The following is a 19240-nucleotide window of genomic DNA, read 5'->3' on the forward strand; positions in this document are numbered from 1 at the left end:
CTGTGATTTAACACATACATGCATACTCATTCTATCACAACCCACACTGCTGTGATTTAACACATACATGCATACTCATTCTATCACAACCCACACTGCTGTGATTTAACACATACATGCATACTCATTCTATCACAACCCACACTGCTGTGATTTAACACATACATGCATACTCATTCTATCACAACCCACACTGCTGTGATTTAACACATACATGCATACTCATTCTATCACAACCCACACTGCTGTGATTTAACACATACATGCATACTCATTCTATCACAACCCACACTGCTGTGATTTAACACATACATGCATACTCATTCTATCACAACCCACACTGCTGTGATTTAACACATACATGCATACTCATTCTATCACAACCCACACTGCTGTGATTTAACACATACATGCATACTCATTCTATCACAACCCACACTGCTGTGATTTAACACATACATGCATACTCATTCTATCACAACCCACACTGCTGTGATTTAACACATACATGCATACTCATTCTATCACAACCCACACTGCTGTGATTTAACACATACATGCATACTCATTCTATCACAACCCACACTGCTGTGATTTAACACATACATGCATACTCATTCTATCACAACCCACACTGCTGTGATTTAACACATACATGCATACTCATTCTATCACAACCCACACTGCTGTGATTTAACACATACATGCATACTCATTCTATCACAACCCACACTGCTGTGATTTAACACATACATGCATACTCATTCTATCACAACCCACACTGCTGTGATTTAACACATACATGCATACTCATTCTATCACAACCCACACTGCTGTGATTTAACACATACATGCATACTCATTCTATCACAACCCACACTGCTGTGATTTAACACATACATGCATACTCATTCTATCACAACCCACACTGCTGTGATTTAACACATACATGCATACTCATTCTATCACAACCCACACTGCTGTGATTTAACACATACATGCATACTCATTCTATCACAACCCACACTGCTGTGATTTAACACATACATGCATACTCATTCTATCACAACCCACACTGCTGTGATTTAACACATACATGCATACTCATTCTATCACAACCCACACTGCTGTGATTTAACACATACATGCATACTCATTCTATCACAACCCACACTGCTGTGATTTAACACATACATGCATACTCATTCTATCACAACCCACACTGCTGTGATTTAACACATACATGCATACTCATTCTATCACAACCCACACTGCTGTGATTTAACACATACATGCATACTCATTCTATCACAACCCACACTGCTGTGATTTAACACATACATGCATACTCATTCTATCACAACCCACACTGCTGTGATTTAACACATACATGCATACTCATTCTATCACAACCCACACTGCTGTGATTTAACACATACATGCATACTCATTCTATCACAACCCACACTGCTGTGATTTAACACATACATGCATACTCATTCTATCACAACCCACACTGCTGTGATTTAACACATACATGCATACTCATTCTATCACAACCCACACTGCTGTGATTTAACACATACATGCATACTCATTCTATCACAACCCACACTGCTGTGATTTAACACATACATGCATACTCATTCTATCACAACCCACACTGCTGTGATTTAACACATACATGCATACTCATTCTATCACAACCCACACTGCTGTGATTTAACACATACATGCATACTCATTCTATCACAACCCACACTGCTGTGATTTAACACATACATGCATACTCATTCTATCACAACCCACACTGCTGTGATTTAACACATACATGCATACTCATTCTATCACAACCCACACTGCTGTGATTTAACACATACATGCATACTCATTCTATCACAACCCACACTGCTGTGATTTAACACATACATGCATACTCATTCTATCACAACCCACACTGCTGTGATTTAACACATACATGCATACTCATTCTATCACAACCCACACTGCTGTGATTTAACACATACATGCATACTCATTCTATCACAACCCACACTGCTGTGATTTAACACATACATGCATACTCATTCTATCACAACCCACACTGCTGTGATTTAACACATACATGCATACTCATTCTATCACAACCCACACTGCTGTGATTTAACACATACATGCATACTCATTCTATCACAACCCACACTGCTGTGATTTAACACATACATGCATACTCATTCTATCACAACCCACACTGCTGTGATTTAACACATACATGCATACTCATTCTATCACAACCCACACTGCTGTGATTTAACACATACATGCATACTCATTCTATCACAACCCACACTGCTGTGATTTAACACATACATGCATACTCATTCTATCACAACCCACACTGCTGTGATTTAACACATACATGCATACTCATTCTATCACAACCCACACTGCTGTGATTTAACACATACATGCATACTCATTCTATCACAACCCACACTGCTGTGATTTAACACATACATGCATACTCATTCTATCACAACCCACACTGCTGTGATTTAACACATACATGCATACTCATTCTATCACAACCCACACTGCTGTGATTTAACACATACATGCATACTCATTCTATCACAACCCACACTGCTGTGATTTAACACATACATGCATACTCATTCTATCACAACCCACACTGCTGTGATTTAACACATACATGCATACTCATTCTATCACAACCCACACTGCTGTGATTTAACACATACATGCATACTCATTCTATCACAACCCACACTGCTGTGATTTAACACATACATGCATACTCATTCTATCACAACCCACACTGCTGTGATTTAACACATACATGCATACTCATTCTATCACAACCCACACTGCTGTGATTTAACACATACATGCATACTCATTCTATCACAACCCACACTGCTGTGATTTAACACATACATGCATACTCATTCTATCACAACCCACACTGCTGTGATTTAACACATACATGCATACTCATTCTATCACAACCCACACTGCTGTGATTTAACACATACATGCATACTCATTCTATCACAACCCACACTGCTGTGATTTAACACATACATGCATACTCATTCTATCACAACCCACACTGCTGTGATTTAACACATACATGCATACTCATTCTATCACAACCCACACTGCTGTGATTTAACACATACATGCATACTCATTCTATCACAACCCACACTGCTGTGATTTAACACATACATGCATACTCATTCTATCACAACCCACACTGCTGTGATTTAACACATACATGCATACTCATTCTATCACAACCCACACTGCTGTGATTTAACACATACATGCATACTCATTCTATCACAACCCACACTGCTGTGATTTAACACATACATGCATACTCATTCTATCACAACCCACACTGCTGTGATTTAACACATACATGCATACTCATTCTATCACAACCCACACTGCTGTGATTTAACACATACATGCATACTCATTCTATCACAACCCACACTGCTGTGATTTAACACATACATGCATACTCATTCTATCACAACCCACACTGCTGTGATTTAACACATACATGCATACTCATTCTATCACAACCCACACTGCTGTGATTTAACACATACATGCATACTCATTCTATCACAACCCACACTGCTGTGATTTAACACATACATGCATACTCATTCTATCACAACCCACACTGCTGTGATTTAACACATACATGCATACTCATTCTATCACAACCCACACTGCTGTGATTTAACACATACATGCATACTCATTCTATCACAACCCACACTGCTGTGATTTAACACATACATGCATACTCATTCTATCACAACCCACACTGCTGTGATTTAACACATACATGCATACTCATTCTATCACAACCCACACTGCTGTGATTTAACACATACATGCATACTCATTCTATCACAACCCACACTGCTGTGATTTAACACATACATGCATACTCATTCTATCACAACCCACACTGCTGTGATTTAACACATACATGCATACTCATTCTATCACAACCCACACTGCTGTGATTTAACACATACATGCATACTCATTCTATCACAACCCACACTGCTGTGATTTAACACATACATGCATACTCATTCTATCACAACCCACACTGCTGTGATTTAACACATACATGCATACTCATTCTATCACAACCCACACTGCTGTGATTTAACACATACATGCATACTCATTCTATCACAACCCACACTGCTGTGATTTAACACATACATGCATACTCATTCTATCACAACCCACACTGCTGTGATTTAACACATACATGCATACTCATTCTATCACAACCCACACTGCTGTGATTTAACACATACATGCATACTCATTCTATCACAACCCACACTGCTGTGATTTAACACATACATGCATACTCATTCTATCACAACCCACACTGCTGTGATTTAACACATACATGCATACTCATTCTATCACAACCCACACTGCTGTGATTTAACACATACATGCATACTCATTCTATCACAACCCACACTGCTGTGATTTAACACATACATGCATACTCATTCTATCACAACCCACACTGCTGTGATTTAACACATACATGCATACTCATTCTATCACAACCCACACTGCTGTGATTTAACACATACATGCATACTCATTCTATCACAACCCACACTGCTGTGATTTAACACATACATGCATACTCATTCTATCACAACCCACACTGCTGTGATTTAACACATACATGCATACTCATTCTATCACAACCCACACTGCTGTGATTTAACACATACATGCATACTCATTCTATCACAACCCACACTGCTGTGATTTAACACATACATGCATACTCATTCTATCACAACCCACACTGCTGTGATTTAACACATACATGCATACTCATTCTATCACAACCCACACTGCTGTGATTTAACACATACATGCATACTCATTCTATCACAACCCACACTGCTGTGATTTAACACATACATGCATACTCATTCTATCACAACCCACACTGCTGTGATTTAACACATACATGCATACTCATTCTATCACAACCCACACTGCTGTGATTTAACACATACATGCATACTCATTCTATCACAACCCACACTGCTGTGATTTAACACATACATGCATACTCATTCTATCACAACCCACACTGCTGTGATTTAACACATACATGCATACTCATTCTATCACAACCCACACTGCTGTGATTTAACACATACATGCATACTCATTCTATCACAACCCACACTGCTGTGATTTAACACATACATGCATACTCATTCTATCACAACCCACACTGCTGTGATTTAACACATACATGCATACTCATTCTATCACAACCCACACTGCTGTGATTTAACACATACATGCATACTCATTCTATCACAACCCACACTGCTGTGATTTAACACATACATGCATACTCATTCTATCACAACCCACACTGCTGTGATTTAACACATACATGCATACTCATTCTATCACAACCCACACTGCTGTGATTTAACACATACATGCATACTCATTCTATCACAACCCACACTGCTGTGATTTAACACATACATGCATACTCATTCTATCACAACCCACACTGCTGTGATTTAACACATACATGCATACTCATTCTATCACAACCCACACTGCTGTGATTTAACACATACATGCATACTCATTCTATCACAACCCACACTGCTGTGATTTAACACATACATGCATACTCATTCTATCACAACCCACACTGCTGTGATTTAACACATACATGCATACTCATTCTATCACAACCCACACTGCTGTGATTTAACACATACATGCATACTCATTCTATCACAACCCACACTGCTGTGATTTAACACATACATGCATACTCATTCTATCACAACCCACACTGCTGTGATTTAACACATACATGCATACTCATTCTATCACAACCCACACTGCTGTGATTTAACACATACATGCATACTCATTCTATCACAACCCACACTGCTGTGATTTAACACATACATGCATACTCATTCTATCACAACCCACACTGCTGTGATTTAACACATACATGCATACTCATTCTATCACAACCCACACTGCTGTGATTTAACACATACATGCATACTCATTCTATCACAACCCACACTGCTGTGATTTAACACATACATGCATACTCATTCTATCACAACCCACACTGCTGTGATTTAACACATACATGCATACTCATTCTATCACAACCCACACTGCTGTGATTTAACACATACATGCATACTCATTCTATCACAACCCACACTGCTGTGATTTAACACATACATGCATACTCATTCTATCACAACCCACACTGCTGTGATTTAACACATACATGCATACTCATTCTATCACAACCCACACTGCTGTGATTTAACACATACATGCATACTCATTCTATCACAACCCACACTGCTGTGATTTAACACATACATGCATACTCATTCTATCACAACCCACACTGCTGTGATTTAACACATACATGCATACTCATTCTATCACAACCCACACTGCTGTGATTTAACACATACATGCATACTCATTCTATCACAACCCACACTGCTGTGATTTAACACATACATGCATACTCATTCTATCACAACCCACACTGCTGTGATTTAACACATACATGCATACTCATTCTATCACAACCCACACTGCTGTGATTTAACACATACATGCATACTCATTCTATCACAACCCACACTGCTGTGATTTAACACATACATGCATACTCATTCTATCACAACCCACACTGCTGTGATTTAACACATACATGCATACTCATTCTATCACAACCCACACTGCTGTGATTTAACACATACATGCATACTCATTCTATCACAACCCACACTGCTGTGATTTAACACATACATGCATACTCATTCTATCACAACCCACACTGCTGTGATTTAACACATACATGCATACTCATTCTATCACAACCCACACTGCTGTGATTTAACACATACATGCATACTCATTCTATCACAACCCACACTGCTGTGATTTAACACATACATGCATACTCATTCTATCACAACCCACACTGCTGTGATTTAACACATACATGCATACTCATTCTATCACAACCCACACTGCTGTGATTTAACACATACATGCATACTCATTCTATCACAACCCACACTGCTGTGATTTAACACATACATGCATACTCATTCTATCACAACCCACACTGCTGTGATTTAACACATACATGCATACTCATTCTATCACAACCCACACTGCTGTGATTACACACATACATGCATACTCATTCTATCACAACCCACACTGCTGTGATTTAACACATACATGCATACTCATTCTATCACAACCCACACTGCTGTGATTTATCACATACATGCATACTCATTCTATCACAACCCACACTGCTGTGATTACACACATACATGCATACTCATTCTATCACAACCCACACTGCTGTGATTTAACCCATACATGCATACTCAATCTATCACAACGCACACTGCTGTGATTACACACATACATGCATACTCATTCTATCACAACCCACACTGCTGTGATTTAACACATACATGCATACTCATTCTATCACAACCCAGACTGCTGTGATTTAACACATACATGCATACTCATTCTATCACAACCCACACTGCTGTGATTTAACACATACATGCATACTCATTCTATCACAACCCACACTGCTGTGATTTAACACGTACATGCATACTCATTCTATCACAACCCACACTGCTGTGATTTAACACATACATGCATACTCATTCTATCACAACCCACACTGCTGTGATTTAACACATACATGCATACTCATTCTATCACAACCCACACTGCTGTGATTTAGCACATACATGCATACTCATACTATCACAACCCACACTGCTGTGATTTAACACATACATGCATACTCATTCAATCACAACCCAGACTGCTGTGATTTAACACATACATGCATACTCATTCTATCACAACCCAGACTGCTGTGATTTAACACATACATGCATACTCATTCTATCACAACCCAGACTGCTGTGATTTAACACATACATGCATACTCATTCTATCACCACCCACACTGCTGTGATTTAACACATACATGCATACTCATTCTATCACAACCCACACTGCTGTGATTTAACACATACATGCATACTCATTCTATCCCAACCCACACTGCTGTGATTTAACACATACATGCATACTCATTCTATCACAACCCACACTGCTGTGATTTAACACATACATGCATACTCATTCTATCACAACCCACACTGCTATGATTTAACACGTACATGCATACTCATTCTATCACAACCCACACTGCTGTGATTTAACACATACATGCATACTCATTCTATCACAACCCACACTGCTGTGATTTAACACATACATGCATACTCATTCTATCACAACCCACACTGCTGTGATTTAACACGTACATGCATACTCATTCTATCACAACCCACACTGCTGTGATTTAACACATACATGCATACTCATTCTATCACAACCCACACTGCTGTGATTTAACACATACATGCATACTCATTCTATCACAACCCACACTGCTGTGATTTAACACATACATGCATACTCATTCTATCACAACCCACACTGCTGTGATTTAACACATACATGCATACTCATTCTATCGTAACCCACACTGCTGTGATTTAACACATACATGCATACTCATTCTATCACAACCCACACTGCTGTGATTTAACACATACATGCATACTCATTCTATCACAACGCACAGCTGTGATTTAACACATACATGCATACTCATTCTATCACAACCCACACTGCTGTGATTTAACACATACGTGCATATTCATTCTATCACAACCCACACTGCTGTGATTTAACACATACATGCATACTCATTCTATCACAACCCACACTGCTGTGATTTAACACATACATGCATACTCATTCTATCACAACCCACACTGCTGTGATTTAACACATACATGCATACTCATTCTATCACAACGCACACAGCTGTGATTTAACACATACATGCATACTCATTCTATCACAACCCACACTGCTGTGATTTAACACATACATGCATACTCATTCTATCACAACCCACACTGCTGTGATTTGACACATACATGCATACTCATTCTATCACAACCCACACTGCTGTGATTTAACACATACATGCATACTCATTCTATCACAACCCACACTGCTGTGATTTAACACATACATGCATACTCATTCTATCACAACCCACACTGCTGTGATTTAACACGTACATGCATACTCATTCTATCACAACCCACACTGCTGTGATTTAACACATACATGCATACTCATCCTATCACAACCCACAATGCTGTGATGTAACACATACATGCATAGTTAACCACTAGGAAGCAGTTTAATTCGCTCTTCACATTTTCTCCTTTCTTTCCTGTTAGTACTAGCATCCCACAGAGCTCCATACTTGGCCCTCTACTCTTCAATGTATTCACTAACCAGCTACATAAATCCTCTCAGCAAGATTCTCACATACAGTGCACTGATGATTCTTCCTTAATATGCATTTTTCACAACCTATTATATCTTCAGAGAAACAAATACTTCTCTCTATTTTGCAAAAAATAAATAAATAAATATTTCCTTGAAAAAATAACTTAATTTTTTCCTTAAGTAATACCATGATTGAAGTTACCCCAAATACAAAACTACCTGGCATGACAATTGACAACAATCTTAAATTTAATTGACATATCCACAGCAGCATCAAGAAGACCCATCAAACACTAGGTACCCTACACAGAGTAAAGAAATTACTTAAAAACTCTTGTCAGAGTAACTCTACCTACCCTTATCTCTTACTATATTTCCTTTATGGAGCCCTTATCATAACCAACCTAAAGCGGAACAAAATCATCAGAATCGCTTGCGACAAACTTACTGGACCCACCACTCTTTAGCATTAAAAACACTTAACTGTCTTGAATTTCCTCCCTACCTATCAAATACTCAGTTCATATTAACCCACAAAATCATCCATACCCCATCTGCCTGCCTAGCAATTACCACCAGACTCCAGTACTATAATACTATAACTATATAGTGTAAATATATAATACTATAACTGTTCACTTCAGTCAAATAATCAACACATGCTTACCATCAACACACCATAAAAGGCTGGTGGGGTCAGTCTCTATTAATAATTACAATAATTATTAATACTATTAATAATTAATTAATATTAATTATCAATAATGATTAATACTATAGCTAGAAGTTAGAAGAGAATTTCTGTATTAGTTTTATCTCATACCTTCATCTTTTTAAACTATTACTAAAAGACTTCCTCTCTGCCTCCTGGCTTTGTTCCTGCTCCTCATCTAGGACATAGCTCTCTTAAGACCCTTCATCATCTTTCTTATACTGCCCTTTAAAGCATGTAACCTGCGTATCCCCTTCTAATACCTTATTTTATTGTACTCCTTAAATTACCACACCTACTTCTAATTAGCACAACCCATTGTTACTTCTCTATCAACACTTCAACTTAACTTATCCCCTCTAATACTTCACTTTATGAATTTCTTAAATTAGTCCTACCCAGCTTATACACCAAACCTCTATCTATAAATTCTCAATACAATGCTTATATATTAATGTTTGTGAGTCTCTGTACAAATTTTATTATACTATTATGCCATGTATTCACTGAAACTGCATTATAAAATGATATTGTAAATATTGTATTAAATATGATATCTTGGAAATTTTCTATTCAGTCCTCTGTTCAAAAAGGGCACCTGTGTCCAGTCAAACTTTCTCAGTAAACAAATAATCAATCAATCAATCAATCAATCAATCAATCAATCAATCAATCAGTATCTCCTGACACACGCACAATTTGCTTTCCTTGCATTTCTAATGTATTCATTTTTTGCTTGAGAGTAGAGAATTTCAGGCCACTAGTAGTGCTGTTCTGAATAGCAGGGACAAAATGTGTGTTTGTTATTATTTTACTTCTTGAAGTAGCCAATGTAATAACATTCTTGGGTACATAAATTTGAAGGACTAGCTTTGTAAAAGCTACTACCCTCAGACTATAATGCTTGCTTTATTTAGGAAACTATGTACTAGCTGCAGAACTTCACTCAGTTACATTACCCCAAGGCAGCCAATCAGAGAATGTTTTTTTTTTCTACATACCAATTGCATTAACTTAGGTCCACTAGCCAACCAGCTGCTGCTTTTTATTCATAATAATATCGGCCAACTCATTCCTCATTTTCCTTGGTTTAATTTCTCCACATAGATTTTTACATAATTTGATGTGAATGGACCCCATTCCTAAAGCAGGGTATTATTAAAGTTCATGCAATTAGTATTGTTTCAGTCTTTGATCTTAGCTAAAAATGCTTTACTCAGCACCCAAAATATACCCAGAACTACCTCCTTCTGCAGCTCACATGGGAGTTATATGTACTGGAAGTATATTTAAGTATGATTGTTAATTTTTTAAATTTACTATTCTTTTTTATTTACCAGATTGGCCAACTCATTCCCCCATTTCCCCAACAGGATCTTGGTGTTATCAACCAATCTGTTCTTTAACACTAAATATCAGTGCAACTCCTGATCAGTCCTACTGTTCATGCACCTCCTGACCAATCCCACTGCCCATAACCAAATCCCACTGCCCATAATAAATTCATCTACTCCTCCTGGTGTTCAGCTCCATATATATTGTTTTCTTTTCTTTTCTTTTTTTGTTTTGTTTGTAAGAATGTATAAATAAAGCTTTTTGGTTGAACTTAGATCTGATGAAGTGCTCATTACTTGAAATAAAGAATCTACAATAATTTGGACAAGACAAACTGCATGTGCTTTTTTTCTTTTAATATCTATCTTTATTTTATTTATTTATTGACATTTGGTTACCAGGAAAGCCTGAATGGGTCAGAAAATACCCATTTTTCAGTGGAGGCCCAAGGAGAAAAGCTCCAAGAAACATTAGAAGTAACAAATATTGAATAAGCACTACATTGAATAAACAGACAATATAATAATTAGTATTTACATTCTACAGTAGGAGGAGACAAAGCATCTATATTTTTAATAATCAATAGAAATAAAATAAATAGTACAGGAGGTAAATAGGAGCAACAGGATAAGAAAGAGACAGTAGGTATTACACTAGTAATAACAAGAGGTAGTAGGCATTGCACTAGTAATAGTAAGAGGTACTAGTTATAGCACGAGCAGTAGCAAGAGGTAGTAAGTATTGCACTAGTAATATTAAGAGGTAGTAGATATTGCACTAGTAATAGTGAGAGGTAGTAAGTATTGCACTAGTAAGAATAAATGTAGTGAGAGATGGGGAAATAGGTAAGGGAGTAAAAAAGAAGACGGTAGATGGCAGGAGTTGTGTGAGGGTGGTAAGAGCTAAAGACATCAGATGGGATTAACGCAGGAGGAGATGCAAGATTTAGATAAGAAATATTTTAATTTATGCTTGAACTTTCTGATGTTAGGGTTTGCTCTGTTTCTTAGAGGTAGGGAATTCTTGGTTTTAGCCACAGAGTAGGAGTATAGGCTTTGTCCAGTTGATTTTTCTGGTTTATGCAAAAAGTTCAGTTGCTTGTCCTCAGATCAGACAGGTCCTATTGGTATGTAGTTGTGGAATATAGAGTTAAGGGTCAGTCTGCAGGTTTATGAATGTTACGGACAGTATCATTTTTTAATCTTATACTTTTTAAATACATCTAAACTACCATTTTGGTAGCCTTTACCCTTACAATGGAAAACAGTAATTGAAAGAGCTGAGGAATATCAAAACTGAACCACTACAGGTTTCTCCTAATTTATTTCATCGTATACTCACTTATCTATAATCAGTTCTTAACTTCTGATCAGAGCTGAAAATCTGGTACACCTTGGTGACTGGACTTGACTTAAAATATTTAAAAGTGGTAAAAAATTTATTTTTTTATGTTTCTCTGTGTGATGGTAATATATCATGCTTTGGGGTGGATAATGCAGGCTTTCCACAAGATGGCTTTGTTTGGTTACTGTGACTTTACTCTCATGACAAATCATAGCATCTACATTACCTACACCCAAACTTGATATATTGCTTAGTGAAAGGATAGTTACAAATAATCCTATGCACTGATAGAGATACACTTTTTGCCATATTTTAGTTTATAATAACAGCTGAAATTACAGACTAAAAATGAAAGCTACACACACACTTACATTTAAATCAGATATAATAGCAATTTAGATGATAAACACAAGTGTCTCCTAACGTGCTACATACTTAGGGCATGTTATTTTCATTGTATAAATTATACACTTTACTGTCTTATTCTCAGGTGCAGCGGTTAGCGTTGCCACCTCACAGCAAGAGGTTCTCCGGTTCGATCCTCGGCTGGGGTGCCTTCTGCATGTCCTCCATGTGGTCAGGTGGGTTTCCTCCAGGTGCTCGGATTTCCTCTCACATTCCAAAGAGATGCTGTAGGTGGATTGGACACTCTAAATTGGCCCTAGGTGTGAGTGCGTGCGTGCATGTGTGTGTGCCTTCTGTGGAAGGTTGAGTGCCGGGCTGGCAACTCAACACCATAAAACTCCACTGCCATTCATTAACGGACAGGTGATCTGCTGTGGTGACCCCTAACCGGGAAAAGCCAAAATAAGAAGACTGTCTTATTCTCAGCTTAACTTATTTAATAACAACTTTCCTATCATATGGTGATGCCATGAAAGAAACAGAATTACATTTTAATCTTCATACAGAAACAAATAAAAAACAAAAACAGTGTTCTTTTTCTTACTTATGCCCCTCTTAGCACTAAAAAGGAGCTACACCAAAAAGAATGTGAAGGTCAAAAACTTATGTATGTCATTAAAAAAACATACAGTACCAGTATCAGACTTTAAAATGGCAGTGTTATGGTTTGTTACTTGAAAAAGCAGTAGTATAATAACATGCTTGACTTGTAACAGACATTTTTTTTAACTCAACAGAAGATGTTTTTCTGCTGTATTTGGATTCTTTACCTTTTTTGTCTTTATTCAGTATGACAAGCTTGGGCTGATACAAAGGAGGCTCATTCAAAGGTGGACGTAGTTCTCCCATTCGCAGTTCATTTGGGGAATTGACATATGAATCCTAGAAGACAAGAGAAGAACAAAGGTGCACAAATGTAAGCCTTAGCCTAATGCACTCATATACATACTTTTCTTTAAATGTCATCAGGATTTTCTATTTTTGTTTCAATCAGTCTCATTAAATGCTTTGTTAAAAGTATAACTGTCATCACTATTAGTTGGCTGCCATGCAGACTCTATTACTTCCACTGGTTTCAAAATGAACAGAGAGCTGGAGACCATCTACTGGCACCTCTAGTACACTATATCCATTAGTACTTACACACAGAGTCACTGACAAGTATGGAATCAGAAATATCAGGAAATGGCTATTCCATGAAATGGACCAGGCTACACCTCACAGGAGTACATGTTGTTGTTTTTCTTTTGGCTTTTCCCGGTTGGGGGTCGCCACAGCGGAACTTCGGTCCACTAATGATTAGCAGTCGATTTTTACTGTGCCGAGGTGCTAGCCCGACATCCAACCCTCAACGAAGGCACGCCCATTCACACATGTCTTTTGAATGCCACTCAACCGTGGGGAGGACATGCAGACTCCACACAGAAGGCGCTCCAGCCGAGAATCAAATGGGAGAACCTCTTGCTGTAAGGCGACAATGCTACCGCTGCACCACCGCAGCTACCTCACAGGAGTACATGCTGACTGGAAGATTCAGAATAAGAAAGAAAGGTACTATGCATTAGTTTCACAAAATACTGCATACTGATGGAAAAGGTAAAATAAAAAAGGACTAGTATTAGGCTGGACCTTCAGACAGACAGTTTTAAGTAGTAGTTGAACCGACATATTTAGTTGTGATATCATCTGGGCCCTGCAATCATGTTCATAGATTTATATTATGCTTATGTCTGAAGAGCCATTGAGAAGTTTAGCCACATTACACTTGTAGTGACAATAGCAGACACATTCCCACTGAAGAGACGATCATTCGTATTAATACCAGGCATGAATTTGCAGTTACCCATCCATTACCTGAGGCTGACTTTGAACGTAATCAAGGAGGTCCTCTGCTGGATGTACAGAGGGAGTCTATTCCAAAGGCTGGCCATGTATTGAGCAAGAAACATTAAAGCAGCAGATGTTGTTTTTCTTACAGTGGAAATTTGGAATGAGTATTTGTTAGACTGTCTATCCATGAAGGTGGGAAATGTCAAAAAGCAGAGGACCTTTCATAGTTTGAAATGCTAAGAAAAGGTTGCTCCACAAGAGCCTGTATAGTATGGGGTAGAGGGAGACAGATTTTAATCTGTCATAGTATCTTAAATAGACCAAAAAACAGACAGAGTGCTGAAAGTAGTCACCAATAAACCCAGAAAGCACTCGGATAGCTGTTTATGCCCCAGGAATTTTATTCACAGCACAGAACAGAACAGAAAAATAACGCTGATCACTTAACAGTACGTTTCCATCCAAAACTTCTTCAGAATAACCATCTAAACCCCTTCCCTCCATTATATAGCACAAATAATTCAAATAAATTACTCATTAAATATATTTAGGCATAATTAATTAATAGTTAATTCATAAAAATTAATTACACAAACACTAAAACCAATTTCACAATAAAGGAAATATCTTCTCATCATATAAAACTTCACTTACTGCATATTCTAAAAATCCAAACATATTAGAAACCTTCTTTAATAAATAAATATATTTAAAATGTGCAAATAAATACATATTTAATTAAAAATTCAATTAAAAAAGCCTGCCATATTCAGTATATAAACAAATACTAACATCAATACTTTACTGACCTCTAGTGTCCAAAGTAAAAATAGCACTGAATGCTAATAATTCATACTATATTAAATCCATAAAAAAATGTAAAGATTTAAAACACTTACATAAACATGGAATTGTCATAAAAATACATAACCTAAGAAAATCACTGGTGAAGAACATTTCTATATGAGAACATTCCTATATAATGGACATTTCTACTTATGGGAACATGTAAACTATAAAAAATACATCAGTTAAAAAATATATAGTTCATTGAACTATTCATCACACTTTTCTGGGGTAGCTTCAACAAAAAACATTATAATTTGGCTACTCTTAATTTCAAGACAGGTGCCAAGGAGACCATCTCATTAAGGCCCGGACATTTATTCGCTTCTAAGACCAGCTGCCAATATGCTTTTCTATATTCTATTTGGGTCTCCCAAGGTCCCCCTCTGACATCCATTTGAACTTCTTCCAACACAAGAAAATTGCCTCCTTACACATTTGTGTATGTTTATATTGTGCATTCCGATTATTACCTTTCTTAATGTCATAATTATGCTCTTGGATTCTCCTTTTTAAACACCTTTCCGTCTTTCCTATATAAAAATCCTTCACATTTTCCACATAAAGCCATATACACTAACCCCTTAGAATCACAACTGGAGTACCCTTTCACTGTAATGCACCTCCTACTACTAGGGATGTATAGCTCGGATTTATTGGATATAAATGAACATTGTGGACAAGCCCCACATTTGTACGTCCCCACTTTCTTATTCCTCTTACAAAAACCTTTCTTTTTTAGAATATTCTTAATACATTTACCTTTTCTAAAGACAAACTTCAAGGGGTAATCAAACTTTATATCCAAATCTGACAATTTGCTGAATCTACCCCATTCTTCTTTAAGAATTTCCATAATAATTTAGGCATCCCCACTATAATCCAAAGCAAAAATGTTATCAAACTGGTTCTCCATAGCATTAACAGGTAGATTTCCTCCTTCATTTATATTTTCCTTATCTAGAATCGGGGCAAATTTATTATTTCTATTTCCAAGGACCTCCTTGAAGGTCTCATTAACCAACCTTTCAGGGTATCCCCTTTCCAGGAACATAGATTTTTAGTAATTCACCTTCCTGCTTAAAATTCTCATCCCCTGATGTCATTCTACTGCCACTGATGTATTGTCCTTTCACAGTATTCCTCTTTTGCACATATGGGTGGGCACTCTGAAAATGTAAGAAGGAATTGTAATAAGTATCTTTCCTATGCACCTTTGATGTAAATTTATTATTACTATGGTCAATCCCAATGCTTACATCCAAATAATCAATAGACCCATAGCCCATTTTGTAGGTGAATCTTAAAAATGTTGTACTTCTTGTGAAATAATCCAAGAACTCCCTAAATTTTGCCTCACTCTCTATCCAAAATAGGCATATGTCATCTAAAAAGTATTGATAAAGAGCCCAACAACCTTTATATGTAGAAATGAAAATATGTTTCTTCTCCCACCAGGCTAAGACCAAGTTGGCAAATGTTGGGGCGCACATGGCCCCCATAGCTATGCCAATCACTTGTCGAAAGAATTCTCCCTCAAAATGGATGAAATTATGTTTCAAAACTATTTCCATCAATACTAAAATCACATATATGTCCATATCACTGAAATCTTTATTGTCCCTTAAAATTTCTTCTAGAAATTCCAAACCTTCTTTGTGGGGAATAGAAGTAAAGAGGTCAACAACATCTCTTGTAATAAAAATCATATTCTCCTGGAATAAATCACTTTTTAGATTTTTAAGAAAGTCCCAAGAATCCTTAATTACATTTTTTGCATTTAAAGAAATATTTTTTAGTCGAAAGTTAAGATATTTTGCTATAGGAGCTGTCACAGATTGTCTAGCCGCTACCACTGGTCTCATGGGTGGGTCCATTAAATCCTTATATACTTTTGGGATTCCGAATATGGTGGGTACCCTTGGTTCCTTATTGTGTAAAAATTTAAACGTATATATGTCAATAACCCCTTCCAGTACCACATCATATAAAGCCCCATAAATCTTTTTATTTCATTTACAGAAACCTTGGAATACTTAATTTCATCATTTAAAAGGTTCATCATTTTGCTCTCATATATGATAGAATCCTTCAGAACCATTCCTCCACCTTTATTTGGTTTCATTACCCTGACATATTTGTTCTCCCAAAGTATATTCAAAATAGACCTTTTCTCTTTACTTAAATTGGACCATATTTTATTTTTCATGACTTTGTCCTTTAAACTTTTTTCCACCATATTCTCAAAATTTTTTAATTGCGGATGCAATGGTGAATTCCACACACTCCTTTTCTTTAGCATTTCTACTTTCTCCCCTTGTTCATCTAACAGTAACTCTATTTTTTTCTTTCTGACAAACATTTTTAAGTCAATAAGTAAGTTACTTATTTCACTTTTCCTTTTTGGGATGAACTTAAAGCCTTTTGCATATAAATCAAAGTAACCTTCATTAACTTCTAAACTGCTGTAGTTAAAGATCTTATAACCATTAAGTGTCAATATGTTGCCACTGCTTACTATCTGATTTATTCTTTGACCAGGCCCTACATTACTGAATCAAACTGCAAAGGACCCACAAATATGGCTAGTGCAATGGCCCAAAAACATCTTCTTTTTTCGGTTAGGGGTTGCCACAGTGGATCACCTGTTCGCTCATGACTGGCAGTGGAGTTTTACGGTGTCGAGTTGCCAGCCCGGCACTCAACCTCCCACAGAAGGCACACACATGCATGCAGTTATGCCTAGGGCCAAGTTAGAGTGTCCAATCCTCCTACAGCATGTCTTTGGGATGTGGAAGGAAACCGGAGCACCCTGAGGAAACCCATGCGACCACAGGGAGAACATGCAGACTCCGCACATAAGGCACCCCAGCCGAGGATCAAACTGGAGAACCTCTTGCTGTGAGGTGGCAAACCTAACCGCTGCACTACCGCGGCTGCCCCAATGGCCCAAAAACATAATAACCGAAAAAATGAAAGAGCCAGCACAACTCTGTGTGGAAAATAATGTATTAAAAAATACACATCAAGTCATTAATTCACATAAGACTCCAGACCAGTTTCGGCTACACAGCCTCCCTCAGTGAACAGAAACAGACAACATACCCCACCAGCAGATGATGTATAAATACATACTTTGATTGGCCAATATTTTAAACAGACATCATTTAATTAATTAATTAAAAATATTCATTAAGGCCAGGTGGAAAGAGCCCTATTAGCTTA

At 37.3% G+C, this 19240-nt stretch overlaps 1 protein-coding gene across 1 annotated transcript in view; it reads right to left on the reverse strand.

The window, feature by feature from the left end:
* The window catches only part of LOC122813494 (leucine-rich repeat-containing protein 7-like), a 638320-nt gene that overhangs the window by 394381 nt on the left and 224699 nt on the right, over positions 1-19240 (reverse strand). The window contains exon 8 of the mRNA XM_044085838.1: positions 14110-14221. Within this exon, the coding sequence (XP_043941773.1) occupies positions 14110-14221 (112 nt within the window). The remainder of the gene's footprint in view (positions 1-14109; positions 14222-19240) is intronic.

The sequence above is a fragment of the Protopterus annectens genome, chromosome 10.part0 (assembly GCF_019279795.1).
Source record: "Protopterus annectens isolate FY-2018-M chromosome 10.part0, PAN1.0, whole genome shotgun sequence".
Lineage (NCBI taxonomy): Eukaryota > Metazoa > Chordata > Ceratodontiformes > Protopteridae > Protopterus > Protopterus annectens.